At 44.5% G+C, this 15,973-nt stretch overlaps 2 protein-coding genes across 6 annotated transcripts in view; one reads left to right on the top strand and one right to left on the bottom strand.

Moving 5' to 3' along the window:
- RECQL5 (RecQ like helicase 5) overlaps positions 1–15,973 on the bottom strand; it is a 37,716-nt gene that overhangs the window by 8,077 nt on the left and 13,666 nt on the right. For all 4 annotated transcript variants that reach the window (XM_079323403.1, XM_079323405.1, XM_079323404.1 and 1 more), the window contains exon 9: positions 373–600. In XM_079323403.1, coding sequence (XP_079179529.1) covers positions 373–600 — 228 coding nt within the window. The remainder of the gene's footprint in view (positions 1–372; positions 601–15,973) is intronic.
- SMIM5 (small integral membrane protein 5) lies at positions 3,720–15,439 on the top strand. 2 transcript variants are annotated; one of them, XM_079323473.1, is made up of 4 exons: positions 3,724–4,212; positions 10,425–10,565; positions 12,189–12,342; positions 13,692–15,439. In XM_079323473.1, exons 3-4 carry the CDS (start codon positions 12,216–12,218, stop codon positions 13,802–13,804), a joined length of 240 nt encoding a protein of 79 aa, XP_079179599.1. In that variant the 5' UTR covers positions 3,724–4,212; positions 10,425–10,565; positions 12,189–12,215; the 3' UTR covers positions 13,805–15,439. The 2 variants fall into 2 exon arrangements, with proteins under 2 accessions (XP_079179600.1, XP_079179599.1); XM_079323474.1 differs by lacking the exon at positions 10,425–10,565 and having other exon boundaries at positions 3,720–4,212.

Here is a 15,973-nt window from a genome sequence, read left to right as displayed (position 1 = left end):
ACAGACAGTTGTGTTAAATCAGAAATGAACTTTGGACCATGTCATCTTGGTCTCAAATTTAAACATTTCTGATCCTTGTGACTATGAACAGGCAGAGCCCATTCGCTGTTTTCAAAAATTTCAGGCTAGTTTCTTGAGCCAATTACATTGTACAGGGCAATTCTTAGCTCTGTCAAAACAGCTTTTGGTTCTCTGGGACACGAATGTGAATGAGGCTGCCAAAGTGTGTGGAAAATGAAATTCCAGCTGCTGCTGCCAGAAAGTTACAGGAAAATACCATCCACACAGAAACATGTGCTGAAAATAGGAGTGTCTGGGCCTGCTGCTGGTGGATGCTCCTATGAGATGAGTGTAACCTCATCAGGTACAGACCTGCTGAAGCCTCTGCAGCCTCTCCTGCCGCCCTCGTACAGCTCTGGGTCGTAGCTGTCCCAGGAGGACCCTGTGGGCCCAATGCAGGTTTTGCCCCAGTGGCTGCTGCAGCGTTCCAGTTCCTCCAGTTGTCTTTTCACTGCCCCTGGGTTCTTGCAGAAGTCACAGCACTTGTTGCAAGGTGGGGTGACATCACCGAAGTACTTTGCTATGGCAGCGTGGCGACAGCTTGGAAACACAAGGCAAAATCATCTGGTCATCACTTCTATCCACAAAAACTCCACCCTTCCAATGCAATGTCTTTGGATAAAGATTTGAGTCTTGTTTTTCACAGAGAATGTCTGTTCCAGGAATCACAGGGTTTAATCCTTGGAGCAGAATTTGGGCTCTAGTCCTGGCACCTTAAAGTTTCTGTTCTTCCACTTCCCCATATGTAAAAAAAAGTGTTAATCTTCTCTGCTAAACCCTTTCAGATCTGCAAAAGGAGCAGTTGATAAAATATGCATCAACTGAAATGAAATATACATATATTAATTCTGTATCATTGGCTAAAAATATTCCCAGTCCTATCAGGTAAAGAGGCTCCATTGACCACTACACTCAAGACTATATCTATATAACTCACATTGAAGAGCTTCTAGGTTTATTATTTGTGATTTGAAGGTGAAGAAATATATATTCGAAGACACAGGAATGTAAAGCAAGTCCCAGAAATAGAGTCCAGAGTGAGGTCACAAGGGAGCACCATTCAGATCACATGGTCTGGATCTTGATGGGCTCATGCTCCAAATCAGCACCCAAAGTTTGGGTAGAGTCCTACATGAAAACCAGTCCATTTGCTCACACAGGATTGCACAACCAGTTTACCAGGATTAGCAAACCAGCCATGTGAAGATGATTAGATTCTTCCAGAAATTTTCAAAAGATTCTTGGCAGGCATCAGTGTTTTGGGGTACATAAAAAAGAATTTGGTGACAATATGATCACTGGCAATACAGGCAGGAAGTAATTTCTCTTCTAAAACACTCCCTAACTTAAACCAGGGAATACACTGATTTTGCCAAAGAATGATCAGGCAGTTACTTTACCCCCTTCTTTAAAGAAAGCAGAATTTAGAGGAGATTTTTAAAACTAAAGTTTCACAGCAGAGGTGGCTGGTTGTGTGTTAGTCAAAATGTTGATAATAAATACATGAAAATATTCACTTCAGGTATTTAGAGACCAAATCCTGCAGTGAAGTGAGAACAAAAGTTATTTTATAAGAAAATTAGTTTTACTACAAGGAAGAACAAGGTGGAATTTTTTCTTCTCTACCAAGGTGTGCCCTAGCGGCTTCCCAACTTCATCTGCAAAAAGTGGGTCACAGACAGGAAAAGTAAGAGAGTGAACACCTCATTTACTCTAAACCCTTTAAGGCATGTCAGAACTTGCACAGTTTTCTTCTTCAGTTATGTCTGTGTGTGTCTGGGGGTAACCCAAAGCCCCCCAAAGGGGCTGCAGTGGCTGCAGCTCACCCCCTCCCACGGCCTGGGGGTTGATCTGGAAGGCAGCACAGCAGCAGCTCACAGGTTCCTGTCCCCAGCAGTGACCTGAGTGTGCTGCAGTGCCAGGAGCTGGCAGTGCTCAGGTAAGGGGCTGCAGCAGGGTGTGTGCACTGTGCAGGGCACCAAAGCCTGGAGAGGCTCTGACAAAGCTGCCTTTCTATCCCCCTGCAGAGCCACACTGACTTGCTCCAGCACTCAAAGAGCTCCTTTCACATGCAGGGCAAGGGTGGGGGGACCGCGATGGGGGCAACACATTCGATCCCCTTGTCCTGCCTTTCCAAAAGAGCTACTGGTGCTGCCTGGCTTGCCAGTGCAACGTGACTATAGAAATGTCAGCGAGCTGCAAGTCAGCTTTTTGTTTCCCCAAAAGAAAACAGGCAGGCATTCTCATTAGAGAATGAGTGTCTCTTCCCCTCGCACGCACTGATCTCTATTAGAGTTAACTGAGGCATTCAGAGAGGGACAAGCCCTCTCCCCACTCCCACAGCTCACCAGGCTTGTGCTGGGCAGGGACAGCCACACACACCTCTGTCCTTTAGATGCCCCAGGGGAGGGCTTTGGTGGAAGCAGAGATCAGCTGTGAGCTCACTGGAATTTAGAGTTCCAGTTTCTAACCCATCAGGCTTGTAAAGCCAAGCCCTTTCCACCCAGCCTCCTGTAACTGCCTTTTTCTTCCTGAAGAATTACCCAGATTGGAGCCACAGCCCCACTTTAGCCAACAATTTCCAGGAGTTGGGTCATAACGGAAATTCAGCTGCAAAACTAAAATTGCAATCCTAAAAATAAGGTCAAAAGGCAAAAACTAAAAGTTACCAACAGGGATGCTGGGGTTAATCACTGGATTAATGCTTAACACAAGAGTTTCTGAAACATAGTTAGTTATGCATTAACATGTGAGGGGAAAGCTTCCCCAGTCACACCAACATCTGACTAATGTCCACGAGATATAAATGATTTACATAAATGAATGGCAGTTTATATTATTATACATGTCCTAAAATTATTTCATCTTTTAAATATGCTACTGTATTATTTATCTCCCCTTGCCCTTCAAAAAAAGTATTCATGAGCTGACCATTGGTTTCTGAAAAGTCTAAACAAAATCATTATGTCCTTTCAGACACACCCCCCCTCTCCATTTGACACTATGGAATGGGATGAAAACCAAATAACAATGAGGTTTATTAATGCATTTTTGTCTGTGGCAATACATTTCAGGAAAGTGCTAAACTGATCACAAAGCTGCCTGCACCTGTGTCGTTTTGGTAGTCCTTGTTTTTACACCACATAAAACAGGAGCCCTATTCCTACAATTAGGAGAAGCAGATGGATAGCCAGAGAAGCAGAGTCACATATCCCAAAAGAAGTTCTGCCTCTCCCAAAAAACACCAGCAAAAAGCATTCCCTTGTATAAGCCAGAGGGTAGAGAGTCTCATCAGAAATGCTTCGTGAAATAAACAACTCAGCAAGTCTTGGAATAATGTGAATGAAAGGGTAAAAAAAGATAAAAATTATATGAGGGCAAATTAGTTATGCAGTTGCCAAGCGAAAGCCACTTAATGAGCTTTATCTAAGAGAAGAGCAAGTCATGAGGTTGATGAGAACTTCTAATTTTGCACCTCTCTGAACGGCTGTGTCCTTCCAGCATCACCCTCTGAGGCACAGCAGTGACAGTCAGCTGTCCCCAGAATACAAGAAAAGCTCAGCATCAAGAGAGTGAATGAGTTGGCCAAGGGCACGGAGCAAATTCACCATCCCAGTACGAAATGCGCTGCCCTGTCCGGGGCAGGTCTCTCACAGTGCTGCACTGTCCTTGTTCAATGAACACAAGAGAAAAGCTCCTTCCCCCGGCAGCCGGAAGGAAACTGGGCAGCATACAGAAAAGTTATTCGCTTTAACATTGCCCCAAACTATCGCAGGAATCGATTCAAGTCTCAGGGCAGGAGAAGGCGTCATTAAAAGGTAAAGAAGGAACTCTCAGGGAGGAGATGCACGGAGGAAGCCAGCAACAAGTGCCGGCCCTCGGGCGCCCCGGGGAGCTGGCACCGGCTCTGGCTCAGCCTGCGCTGCCTCCTCTCCCTCCCTCTTTGGCACACATGTAACACGAAACTTCGCATCTCCGGGACAACCAGCAACAAAAAAAAAAAAAGGAAGAAAGGCAGAGACAACAGCTGGCTGTCAGCAGCGGAGCAGAGAGGAGCCGAGCGAGCAGCAAGCCAGGATGAAGGGAGAGATGACGTGAAAGTTTAAGAAGACGGAAAGAAAAACAAGAGGAGAAGAAGAGCTGTCGGTCGGGGTAAGGCTGAGCTATCGCTGCTGTTGGGTCAAGCGCGGCACTCTCCGCTGCTAGCGGGGGGCTGGAGCCTGGGGAGCTCCCCCTGCTCGCCCAGCCACGCAGCGGAGCTTGGGAGGCTGGATTGGCTTGCCAGGGAACCGAGGAGCGAAGGTGGCAGGAGAAAAGCTTTTAATGGGATTGCGGAGAGCTGCTGTGCCGCAGCCGCCCTGTAACAAAAGGAGCTCCGAGCCCGAGCGGGACTCTAACTCCTCTGCCGGGGACAAAGGCTCGGGTTTCTGCGCTCTTACACAGTGTGTGTCCTGATAAGCTGTGACCTGACACAGAAATAGTCGGTGTGGACAAGGCAGCTGGCTCCGAGGCTGTGCGTGCCTTTAGCAGCGCGTATGGAACCTGACGGGTGCCAGCCACAGCTTTTCCCCGGAGCTCCTCCCAGCTCCAGCCAAGTTTTATCCCCCAAATCCTGAAGCAGAGAGCTTAGAAAATAAACCCTGGTCGGGGAACTAGCACACTGTGCAAGTTAAGCATCTGTGTCCAATAGAAATAAACGGAAAGATTTTACACGGCTTCTAATGAGAACATTTTAAAAAGAAGAATTCAGCCAGTGTATCAGGCACAGATGCTGGTTTAGTGCTCAAAGCAGCGTGAGAACCCGCTGCTCGGAGAGGCACGTTCATGCACATACACAGCTCATGGCTTACAGTAACCAGACCGTCAAGTTTGAATACAGTGGGAAGGGAAGAAAGAGTAAAAGGATCACCTAAATACATGAGATTATACAACATAGAATCATTTAGGTTGAAAAAGACATTTTAGACCATTGTGTCCAAGCTTTGGTTTTACAGAGGTGTCCCAGCGCCTGTGCTCCCGTCTCTGTTTTGCTGTTGGGTAGGTGAAGAGGGGCTGGTAATGGAGACTGGCCATATAAATCCCCATTTGCTGCCATCTGAAGCTGACTTCTCTGTTTGGAAGCTGCTGCAGCTCCCAGCACCGAGCTGGGACCCCCAGGAGGAGCAGCAATCAGCTGTTTACAAACAGGAGCAGAAAGCCAATTCTCACAGAAAGAGGTCTTCCCAATCCTACACATGCCTGTAGGGAGGAATGTTAAGGATCAGGTATTTCCACTTCTCTCCATTTACCAGGAATGGAGGGCAGGTCTTTCTGACCTAGTGTTGTACAAACATGGAATTGGAACTGCCTAAGTGAGGAGATGTTCTAGTTCAGACCCACAGGCCTCCAGCCTGGCCCTAAGGCTCAGGGGAAGTTTCCACCCTGCTAATGGAGAGTCTTGCTAGGTTGGTTGTTGCAGTTAAGATAGTTTCTTAAAAAAGCATGTGAAAAAACAAAGTTTAGGGAAACAACAACCAAAAAAAAACCAAATTAAATAAAGAGGGAGGAGTGAGGGGAGAAGAGCAGGGGAGGGAAGGAGGTAGAGAAACATGCCAAGTTTTCCTGGCCAAAAGAAAACCTTAATGGGTTTGGCTGGGGGCTTGTCCAGCTGCAGCCGTGCTGTTCATGTGTGGGGGGAGAGGCACAGCAATGTGAAACACATGTCTGGATAAAAGCAGCAGGACATGGCTTGTGTTACAGCTGTCACAGTGCCTCAGCCTGACTGCACCCAGCAGTGGCTGTGGCAATGAAGGTACAAAGTTTGATAGAGCTGCTCCTATCTGTAAGCAGCATCCACCCCACACCTCCATGCAGGCTCTCCCCCCTACCCCACACAGCCACAGCTGATGGGGTTCCAAACAATTCATCCTCAGGTAGCAGCTGCTGCAGATTCTGGTCTTGAGTTTCTATACCTTTACTAGGATTAGTCCAGGATATTTCACAAAACTCAGAAATGCATGTAATTTATGAGACTAGTAGATGTGAGATCAAGGACAGGGCATAGAGGTGGCTGTAAAAAGGTGGAGAAGTTTCCAGCACTCTCAGGGCCTGCAGATGCTGGACCTCAAACACCAACTACTGATAGATTCCACTATGTTTGTGAAATCACTAAAAGGCACACAGCTACCTCTCAGTCAGCTTCTTGGGAAATGGGTATTTTACTAATATTAGAATAGACTTTCAGGCTAGATTCAAGCATTACCAACCCTAAAAAAAGTTCTCTTGTGGAAGAGCTACAGGTTTATTTTTAAAATTGACCTTTTCCTTTCATTGGATGGCTTAATGTTTTGGTTTCCCCACTTAAGAAATTTCTAGTAGTAAGGAATTATCTCATGGGGTTTTGTGGATATATTTGTGGGATCCACTGGAGAAAACCAGGGTGCTCTGCAGAGGTGTAAAGATTCCCAGCTCAGTGCCCCAGTGGGTACCTCTGCTACTGAAACTGGGAATTCAGTGCCTTTTTATATTAATCTAATATTAGGTTGTAGGGAATAGAAGGCACATTTACAGTGCTGCCTCAAAACCCACCTCCAAGCAGTGGTGGTGGAGATGACAGGGTATTCCAGCCAAAGGGTGACCCAGGCAGGGCAGCTTTAAAATCTCAGGAATGTGTGGCCTTCTGCTCCAAACCAACTGACAAAGTCCCAGCTTTTCTCCCATGGCATTGAGCTACAATTTACCAGTTTGGGTGTGTGCTGTTAAAGGGCTGAATTCTCTTGATACTGGAAACTATTTTCATCTGCTTGGGAATGAATTATAGGTCTGTCTGGCTCTGTGCACTCCTGTTTTAGGAAAAATGGGCTTGTCTGAACTATAGTTAAGATTCACATGGCTGGTCAACTACAGTCATGGCAGCAACCACTGCATTAACAATGATGAAGGAAAACCATGCATTGATAATACAACTGCATTTCTATGGCCCTTTTCATCTCAGCAGTACACTAAAAGCTTAGAACAATGGACAGTCAGGCAGGAATTATGACACATTATGCCAAAATACATCTACACTATAGGCACACCTAGCAACCCAGCATTGTTTGAGAACAGGAAGCACTGCAGACCTTATCCATATAAAATCAGAAGGACATTTCATGGGCCCAAGAACAAAGCTGGTACGTCCTGAAACTGGCCAAGCCTTCACGTTCTTTACAAAGTGGCCAAGTACAGTCAGAGCTTATTTTAGAGTTTTAGAGCAGAATAAAAAGTATCCCCTCCCCTTTGGCTGCTCAGCACCCTCGTTCCATGAGATTGGGCTTGCCTTGTAAGATTTCGTACTAGATAAGTCCCCACAATTCATACAGGCCTCCCATCCCTGTACAGATCCAATTTCAACCAAGTTATTGGACTTGTCTGAGTAAGAACAACACAATTGCTTCTTCAGAGCCACACTCTTAGGGAAGAGCCAAGGTTGCAATGAGAATGTTGTCCTGGCATTCTACTTGATGGGAACATCAGGAAGGTTCTGCTTTTTAAGGTGTCTGGAGTGTTCTTGCTGTGGGCAGTGGAGGAGAGCCAACTCACCCTCATTAGGACTTGCTGCATTAGGACTAGAGGCACTGGCAGCTTCTTGTTCCCCCCAAAACTCCCCCCTCCAAAGCTTTATCTCCACTTTTAGGTTACAAAGAGCAACAAACCCATGCAAACACAGTAAAACCAATGGAGCAGGATCATGGCAAGAACAATATGAGAAGCATGGTTGGGTTAGGAGCAAACAAGAGTGGAAACCACACTTCGATCTACATCCATCCTAAACAGGCTCAGTGAACAAAGTGTAAGAAATTCTGAGCAAAATAATGGCCAGTTCAGTTTGGAACTGCAGCAAAAGCAGGGACTTGTTGCCCTTCTATCTAAAGATTGCCAAGCATGCTGGAAACTTGGACACACAACAATTAACAAACAAAGCTCTGATGTGGTTCCATGTTCCGCTGTCTTGTCGACATGAAGTCACCCAACAGTGGGATGTGATGACTTTCCAAAGTCACACAGCCAGGCAGCATCACTGGCAGCCAGGGAGACTGACTATATTTACTAACTTCCAGTCCTGGGGCTAAACCACAAACTTAAATTTGTGCCTTTTGCACTAAAAAAGGCTGTTCAAACACCCCCACGGTTATGTGTAAACAAGTGTCTCATTCTCAGCAGTAAATTTCAGCTCACCCACTCCCTACAGCTCACCTTTGGATGCAGCTGTCTCCACACACATCAGGACAGACTAGAAAACTCTGATCAATGTACAGCAATTCCAAAAGACTCACAGCAGCCTCACCAGCTTCTGGCAGACACAGGGATGTCAGCCCCACTGCACATGGTCACCCTAAAGCCCTTTTTCTTGGAAGAAGCCTCCATATGCAGCCAGATGGCAGCTAAAAGGAATCTTGATGGAGGCTTTTCTCTTGAATTTCTAGATTGAGGCTTTTAAATGGCTTTATTCTCCAAAGGGCTGAGCAGCCAACTTCTTTGAGTGCTTCAGCATGGCATGAGTCCATTAAAATAACTCAGAAAGATAATTTCAGTGCTATTATGGCAATTTTCACAGCTTTCTTCAGTGGGCACAACAAGATGAATTTGCATTAGTGCTTTCTGGGAATCTAAATCTATGTATATCCCAAACACAGGACCTACCTGCACTTTGGTTTTACAGGGTCATGTAATCCTTGAAGCTGAGCAGCACACCTGCAGCTCTTTGCCATTCCCTTGCATCATTTCTGTGCTCTGTCCTTTCAACCAAGGCTAATAACTCATGGCACATGGCAGAATGAGCCTTTTTTAAATCAAAATCAAATAAACCCAAATTAAATAATTTGTTTTATTCCCTCCTCCTGCTGGGCCTTGCAACATTAGAGGAGGGCTGAAAGGTTTGATGATCTAGCTCCACTGGTTAAATGAGTTATTTCTTTAGTCAAAACCATGAATTTCAGGCTGCCACTCCATCCCAGCAGGATGTCACAAACTGCCTGTCACAAGACATTGTGTTATTTTCTTTTCTATGTGAGATTCTTATCTTTCCTCTCCTCATCTGATTTTTACTTCATGTGAGCTCTAACTAGAGCTGTGGAGCAGAATTTCCTGACATCAGTCTGACAATGTGTTATGAAGACCACATTGCACTGTGGTCATTGGGGATTTTTTCCATAACATGGATGAGTTCCATCAGCTCTGCTGCCCTACAGCCAAGTCTCCTCTGCTCTGGAGGGTTCCCATCCTCAGTGGGTGAAATTTTGAGGAAGTACAATGGTGAGCAAGAAGAAATTCCCAGCTGAGGGAAACACTGGCAGACAATTATGTTTGCTCCAAATCCCTGAGAACCTCTGAGGTACTAATTTGAGTGGCTCTTCCAGGCTCTAAAACAGCATTCCAGACCTAGAAAGTAAACTGTTAATTAAGGCCTACAACCTTAAGTTTCAAACCTCTTAAGACTTTCCTGTTTTAATAATAATCATCACAATGAATATCTTGCACCACCTGGCCTTACTACTGCTAGTGACTGGAAGCTTATTTGAACACAATATAATAAAACAAATTAATTCTCACAGCTCCACTCTGTTATTATAATTAATGTCATCACCCTTGTGTTGTAAATGATGCAGATGCATAATTCAACTGGTTTAAATCACACTATCCTTACTCTTGTGCTAATCCCAAGGGTAAAATATTAATTCCACTGAAATCAACTGGGAAAAGGTCACAACAAACTAATCCTGAAAAAAGATTTTACATCACAGGTAGAACAGAACATACAGAAGTCCATGAATGTAAGTGGCTTCCTTGGGGTAATTTTACATTTTTCCTTTAAGAATTATTTTATTTTTCACCCTTTTGCCTTGCTGCAGAAGCAGAAATCCCAAAGCAGAGAGCCCTTGGAAACAGCAGAAAGTGAAGACAAGCTGAAAAACATTTGCTTCCTCACGAGTAGGTTGGAGACTGCACCACCATCAGACTTTGTCCCTGATGTAATTCAGACCAAGGTAAACAAGCAACATTCATTGCAAGTTTTAGAACAAAAACTCCTTCCCTTAGCTCCAGATCAGCTACCACTGGCAGAGATGAATGTCCATTACAGAGACAGGCTTTATCATTTTTGACCAAGCACTAATCCACATGGAGTTCTACAATCCTGATCAGTCATTTTACTCTGTATAACCAAACTTCACAAGCCTGGCTGTTATTATACCTGTTGCTTCTGATGCAACCCAAAGCATGGTATGGAAACCTAGAGCAAATTCCTATAGGAGAGCTTCTGGACAGGCAGAACCACCTCCAAAGGGAACAAACATTTTCACAATGTTAGAGTCAGAAATTTAGTTTTTGAATTTTTTTTCTTCTAGAGGCAAGAACAGAAAACACAAATCACTTCACCTCTGCCTCCTCCACTATCTCTTGGAATGGAAACAAAATTGAAAATCTCCTGAAACAGAATCCTGCAGCACTAAGGATAAAGCAGCCATTTCTGGAGCAGCTCACTTGGGGTATGCAATCATCTGGAAAGAAGTATTTAACCCTAGTCTCAAAAGTGACCTTTTCAGGTCAAAAGACCACAGCTCTGCCTCTTTCCTAACTTGCACAGTGATCTTTCTGTGGATGTAGATTTTCCATCCACCCCCATTTCTAAGAAACCAGCTGGTTCCGATTTTTATTCCTTAGCTTGGATTTAAAAGAACAAAGAAACCCCTTTTTGAATTGCATAAACATACAAAACTAATTTAACTTGGCACTGCAGTACTTAAGCCCAGCATGCAGAGAAACAGCCAAGGTCTCTCTGTCCTCAGTGTGTTTAGAAAAACTGAACTCCAAGCATCCATTTGTTTGAGTAACCAAGCCAGATGTGCAATAAGGAACTAGCTGGTTTGTACTGGAAGTGCTGTCTTGGTCACTTGGATTTGTGTTATCACCAAGATCAGGATATTAAATTGCAGTGTTCAAGTCCCAAAACACAGTGTTGACTGTTACAACACACACAAACCAGTACTTTCTGATATAATAAAGAAGTAAGAGTTATAACCCATTGAAGTGTTGATCTGTCCAAACACTTGTTTTAGGTGGAGCTATGGGTATTTCTCAAAAATATCCAATTCCAGTTCCTGACTAAAGCAAAATTTGAAGATTAAGTCTTATGCCCAGCTAGTTTGTTGCAATGCCTCCCAAAATCTTGCTCATGGGGTAAAAGAACAGCAGATATTGGTGACAAAACTGAGGTACTTAACTTAGCTAGACTAATAATATTTTCAGTAACAATAGCTCCTGATGATCACTCTGAGAATAAAGAAGACCTAAGATTTCTGAGAAGGGCAGGAGGGATTAGCTCCATAAAGGAGATACCTCCCTGACAGATCCAGGGGCTTTTGCTTTGCTCATCATCAGCAGTGAGGGGTTGAATCCACTGTTCAATTCCTATATTGCTTTGTGGCTTGAAAGAAAAAAAAAAATACAGAAAATTTAGCTTTTTTTATAAAATTGCATTTATTTGTAAGAACTTGAAAAGTATCCAACTGTCCATATGAATGAAGACTTTAAATTTAGTATCACATGCAGTAACACTGGTTAATAAAACATTATTAATGCCCTTGTATTGAGGTGTTGAGGTAAATGCCTTTGTTTTTGAAGGGGAGTTCAGTATCTGAAAGTGCAAGAAGCCTTCAAGGGAGTCTGCTTTGTATTACTCAGTAAGAAACAACTGGAGAATATGTACAGTGGAGTTCAGCATTCAGAATTCAAGTTGGGTTAGAACTGCATTTGTTTCTGGAAGGACAAGTTAGCACAACTGGAAAAAAAAGTACTTTCATTGGGTGAGAGCCAAGAGCAGGCACTGTCCAGTCCAAACTCAGTGTCTGCTGGAAAAAGTGTCCTTGTAGAAGGAAAACTGTTTGGGCTTTGCTTAACAGTGCAGTTGACAAAAACACCCTCAAAGCTGGATTTTGAAATTAAAACAGTCCCAGAACATGTAGACAATTAATAGTCCTCCACCTTAGCTACTGGGAACAAGGACTGAGACCAGATAAACTTGTTTTCCTTGTGATCACCAGCTGTATAAGAAGGCTGGGAGCTCCCTAGCATTAGTCAGTGAAAAGGTTTATTCTCTGCTTCTCCTGCAGCATAAAGCCTGCAGAGGCTGAGACAGAATGTCTTCTGAACGTTTTCTGAAGGAAGTTCAAGCCATTGGTGAGAAGTTTCTCCTTAAGCTCCAGAGACTGCCCAAGGCTGACCCAGTGGAGATTGTCAGCTTTTTTGTGGTTCTTCTGTTTATTGGTGAGTTTGTGGGTGGAGGCAAAGGGGTGTCAGAATTCCTCTCCTCTCCTCTGGGGGTAACTTGCTGTCCAGGCTGTGTAGGTGGGTTGGTGGTGTTGGCTGATGTTTTCTAGGCTGGGCTTTAAGACCCAGGTTAATTCCTAGGTGATTTTTTAGCACTCAACATGTACCTCTACATGGTCAGGGCATGACAGGCAACAGAACAGCTTCCCCCAAAGCTCCCATTTTAAACATTAGTTAAATCAGCAATATTTTAACCAGCCCAGAGCTGCTGTAATGTTTTGATGCATAGGAGATAGTTTATGACAAAAGGTCTAAGAGCATCTCCCTGCCACAGAAGGCACTTAAGAGAGACTGAGTGTCATTCCTGTATTGGCTCAGTGGAAGTCAATATGCTTCGGATGAGCCTATTTATTCTCCTCTGGTAATGGCAGGATCCCTCCTACTGCTCTGTGTGGGGATGGCATGGAAGGAATAACAGAGAACTACTGGATCAAGTGGGATGAAGTTTGTTTATACAATGGGAAAACAAGCAGGAAGGAAGACAGGCCCTGCTCCTCAAAGACAGGGCTTGCTCCTGGCCAAAAGGAAGGGTGTGTATCCAGCTGGACACTCCTCCCTGGGCTGGAATTCACAAAGTCACACCTGCTGCTTTATTGGGTTCATTCCTACAGCTGGCTCCTCACAGGTCTGGTTACATGTTAGCCCACGTCCAGGCTTTAAAGAAACACATGCACACACACAGGCATGCTCACACTCTTACATGTTCTGCAGGATGGAACATCCTTTTCTACTCCAGATAAACTAACACACCCCTGCCAACACCAACTATCCTGGCTAGAGTAGAGGACAGTTAGCCCACTGCTCTGTGAAACAAACCCCTGCACTTGAAGTATCTTATTTTTTTCAAGCTAAATATAGACGAGTAAAGTCAACCCAGTCATGAGTCTCCATGCTTAAAGAGTATGCTGAACTCGCTCTTCAGAAATACAGCTGCCAGTTTGAGTAACCAAACTCCCTCAAGTTTGGATTTTTGTCCTTTCCAGGCACTTAGCTGTGCTTAGATACTGTATGTCAGCTCCCAAACAAGAGCCCATTAAGAGGGTAAAGAAACCCTCACTTTGGAATGTAGCTCTTAAGGTCTTGAAATACCTGGTAATGATTGTCCAGATTAAATGGAAAGCCAATACAAAGGAGGAGGAACTTAGGAGGAGGAAGATGGGGATCTAGGGCAAAAATTTTTTTTAAGAAACCAGGCTTTACTCTTTTTGCTGCTCACCAAACAACTTGGAGGGTTACTCTGCAGGGATTGCTCCTACACTATGAATACCCTTTGTTTGTCTTTGCAGTGACTGTGCTGGTGCTCACCATCATTGGCTGCAGTTGCTGCTGCTGCAGCTGCGATGGACGCCCTGACCCCAGGCACAGGAAGAGTCAGGTCCGCCCAGCTGCCCATTCATGAAGTGACACAATCGAGGACATGCACGGACACCATGATTCAGTGCTATGGGAATGACTTTCCACACTAGCCCACTGAAAATGGCAATAACGATATTCATTAACATGACTCAAAGGACCAGAAATCACAGTGTGGAATTCCTTCTCTCTGTGACAGCTACTACTGTGACCAGAAAGGTAGAGCTCCTTTACCATCACAGTCTCCCTCTTCTGGGCTGGGATGAGGTGGGAGGGCATGGACACAGATTGCTGAGAAAAGAGACAGCTTTCTCAAAGACAGCCCTGCAGCTGGGCCAGCTGAGGATCTCCTCTGGGACATGGAGCCACAGAGCAAAGCAGAGGCCACGCACACAGCCACACACAAGGCACTGCCTGCTCTGCTCACCAGAAGAATTGTACTGGGCATTAGAAGAAACCACTGACACCACTGGGAGGTCCAATTGCTCAGGTCATCGTGGATCAGGGCCAAACCTGCTGCAGGATACCTGTTTAGCTGAGATATCTGCTGCAAACAACAAATGGTGGACCTTGTGATCCAGATGTGCCAGCTGAGGCTCTAAGTACAGCTGATGACAACTGCCCTGGTGTCATTTCATTGGTGATACAATGATGGGAAATTGCCAAAGAAAAAAAACAGATCATGTGGAATAGTCTCTGTAAACAGAAGGATGAAGGCAAAAGGGAACAACTCACCAATCCTATGGCTTATTTTGATCATTCTCTGCTCAACATGCTCTCTCTCCACCCCCTGTGGTTCTACTCTTCTGCTTATTGCAGATGAATGGTTTTTGCAGAGCATGGGAGCTCCAGGAGATGAACAAATCCCAATCCTTACTTGAGGGATCTGTGTGCCTGACTCCCTGCACTATGTGCAGTTTATTTCAGTAGACATGAACATGATGCCAGGGGTGTATTTATGAGCATGCACAGAGGCATTTCAGAGGAGTGGCACATGATGGGAGCCATCACTTCAGGGTATGTGTGCAGCAGCTGACAGCAGGCACAGTGACAGAGCAGAGCCAAGAATGGGCTGTTGGCTGGAGTCACAAGTGCAAATAAATCCCTTTTCCATGCTGCAGTACTGTGTATGTTTGGTTTACACTCTGGGGAGCTTCCGAAAGGGATTTATGAGGACGAGGCTGTGGCACAGGCCACGACTCCACAGCTGGCACAGCACTAAAAGGCCACAATTCTGCACTAAACTCTGAACCAGTGGTGTTTCAGCCCCAGATGGGAGACCAACCACCTTTGTGAGAAGGTATAAAAAATTCCATGCATATAGAGAAGTCATCTTCTGCCTCTGTATCCCAACTAAGTGTATGTACTAAAGCCAGTGTCTAGCCAGGGAGAACAGAATCATCAAGTTTTTAACAGGGGGCTTTAAAATACTCTTTACACTTCAGAAGGTACAGAAAATAAACAAAACTCTGTAAAGAAATGTATTTTCTCTGTTGCCTGCACCCATATTAGTAAAAGGCACATTACATCAGCTTCTTATGTATTTAATGCACTTTATTTTTCACCAACAGACTGGATCTAGGTATTTGGTATTTTTGTACTGCTGCACATTGGAATATATCTGCAGCCAGAGAATAGTGAATAGTTTAAGAATTATAAGAAAATAAAATTCCTGAAACTACCAGTGTTACTTTTAAATTAATAAAAACTTTCTAGTAGGAAATGAGGATGTTCTTTAGAAATAAATATTTGAGACTCAACTGAGACAATTACTCAACCACAAACAGACTGTACTAGCATGAGCTACTGCATGCACAGTTACACTGAGACTAACAAAGTGTTAAAAAAAAGAAAAAAGAAAAAAGAATTTATTAGGCTGGCTCAAAGCTGTCACTGCCAACCAACATGTTAGGGGTAAACAATCTCAAGCACAGCATCAATTTAAGCATTCAGAGGTGCATCACACCAATCTCCTATCACCTAAGTCTTTGCTCACTTCACTCACAAACAAGTGGCAATCAAAGTGACATCAGGAGCCTCAGAACCTCTTTTGCAGGCAGACTGAACAGATGTTTTTGTATCTAGATGAAGTCACAAGACCCAGGAAGAACAGAGCTCCCTTTCCTTCCAGGCTTGTGCCAGACAGTGCCAGCTGCAGGCATTAGCAGCATCCCATTGAGGGCTGCTCCAGCAGCACAGAGCCAGCCTGTGCTGA

The sequence above is a fragment of the Erithacus rubecula genome (genome assembly GCF_903797595.1).
Source record: "Erithacus rubecula genome assembly, chromosome: 20".
NCBI lineage: Eukaryota > Metazoa > Chordata > Aves > Passeriformes > Muscicapidae > Erithacus > Erithacus rubecula.
The sequence above is the reverse complement of the archived record's forward strand: the minus strand, read 5'-3'. Positions and strand labels throughout refer to the sequence as shown.

What these genes read in the sequence shown, in the direction of transcription:
- SMIM5 (XM_079323474.1), top strand. Translation starts at nt 12,216, where the DNA reads ATGTCTTCTGAACGTTTTCTGAAGGAAGTTCAAGCCATTGGTGAGAAG. An exon ending in TGTGGTTCTTCTGTTTATTG is followed by an intron (nt 12,343 to 13,691) that starts GTGAGTTTGTGG and finishes TTGTCTTTGCAG; the next exon opens with TGACTGTGCTGGTGCTCACC.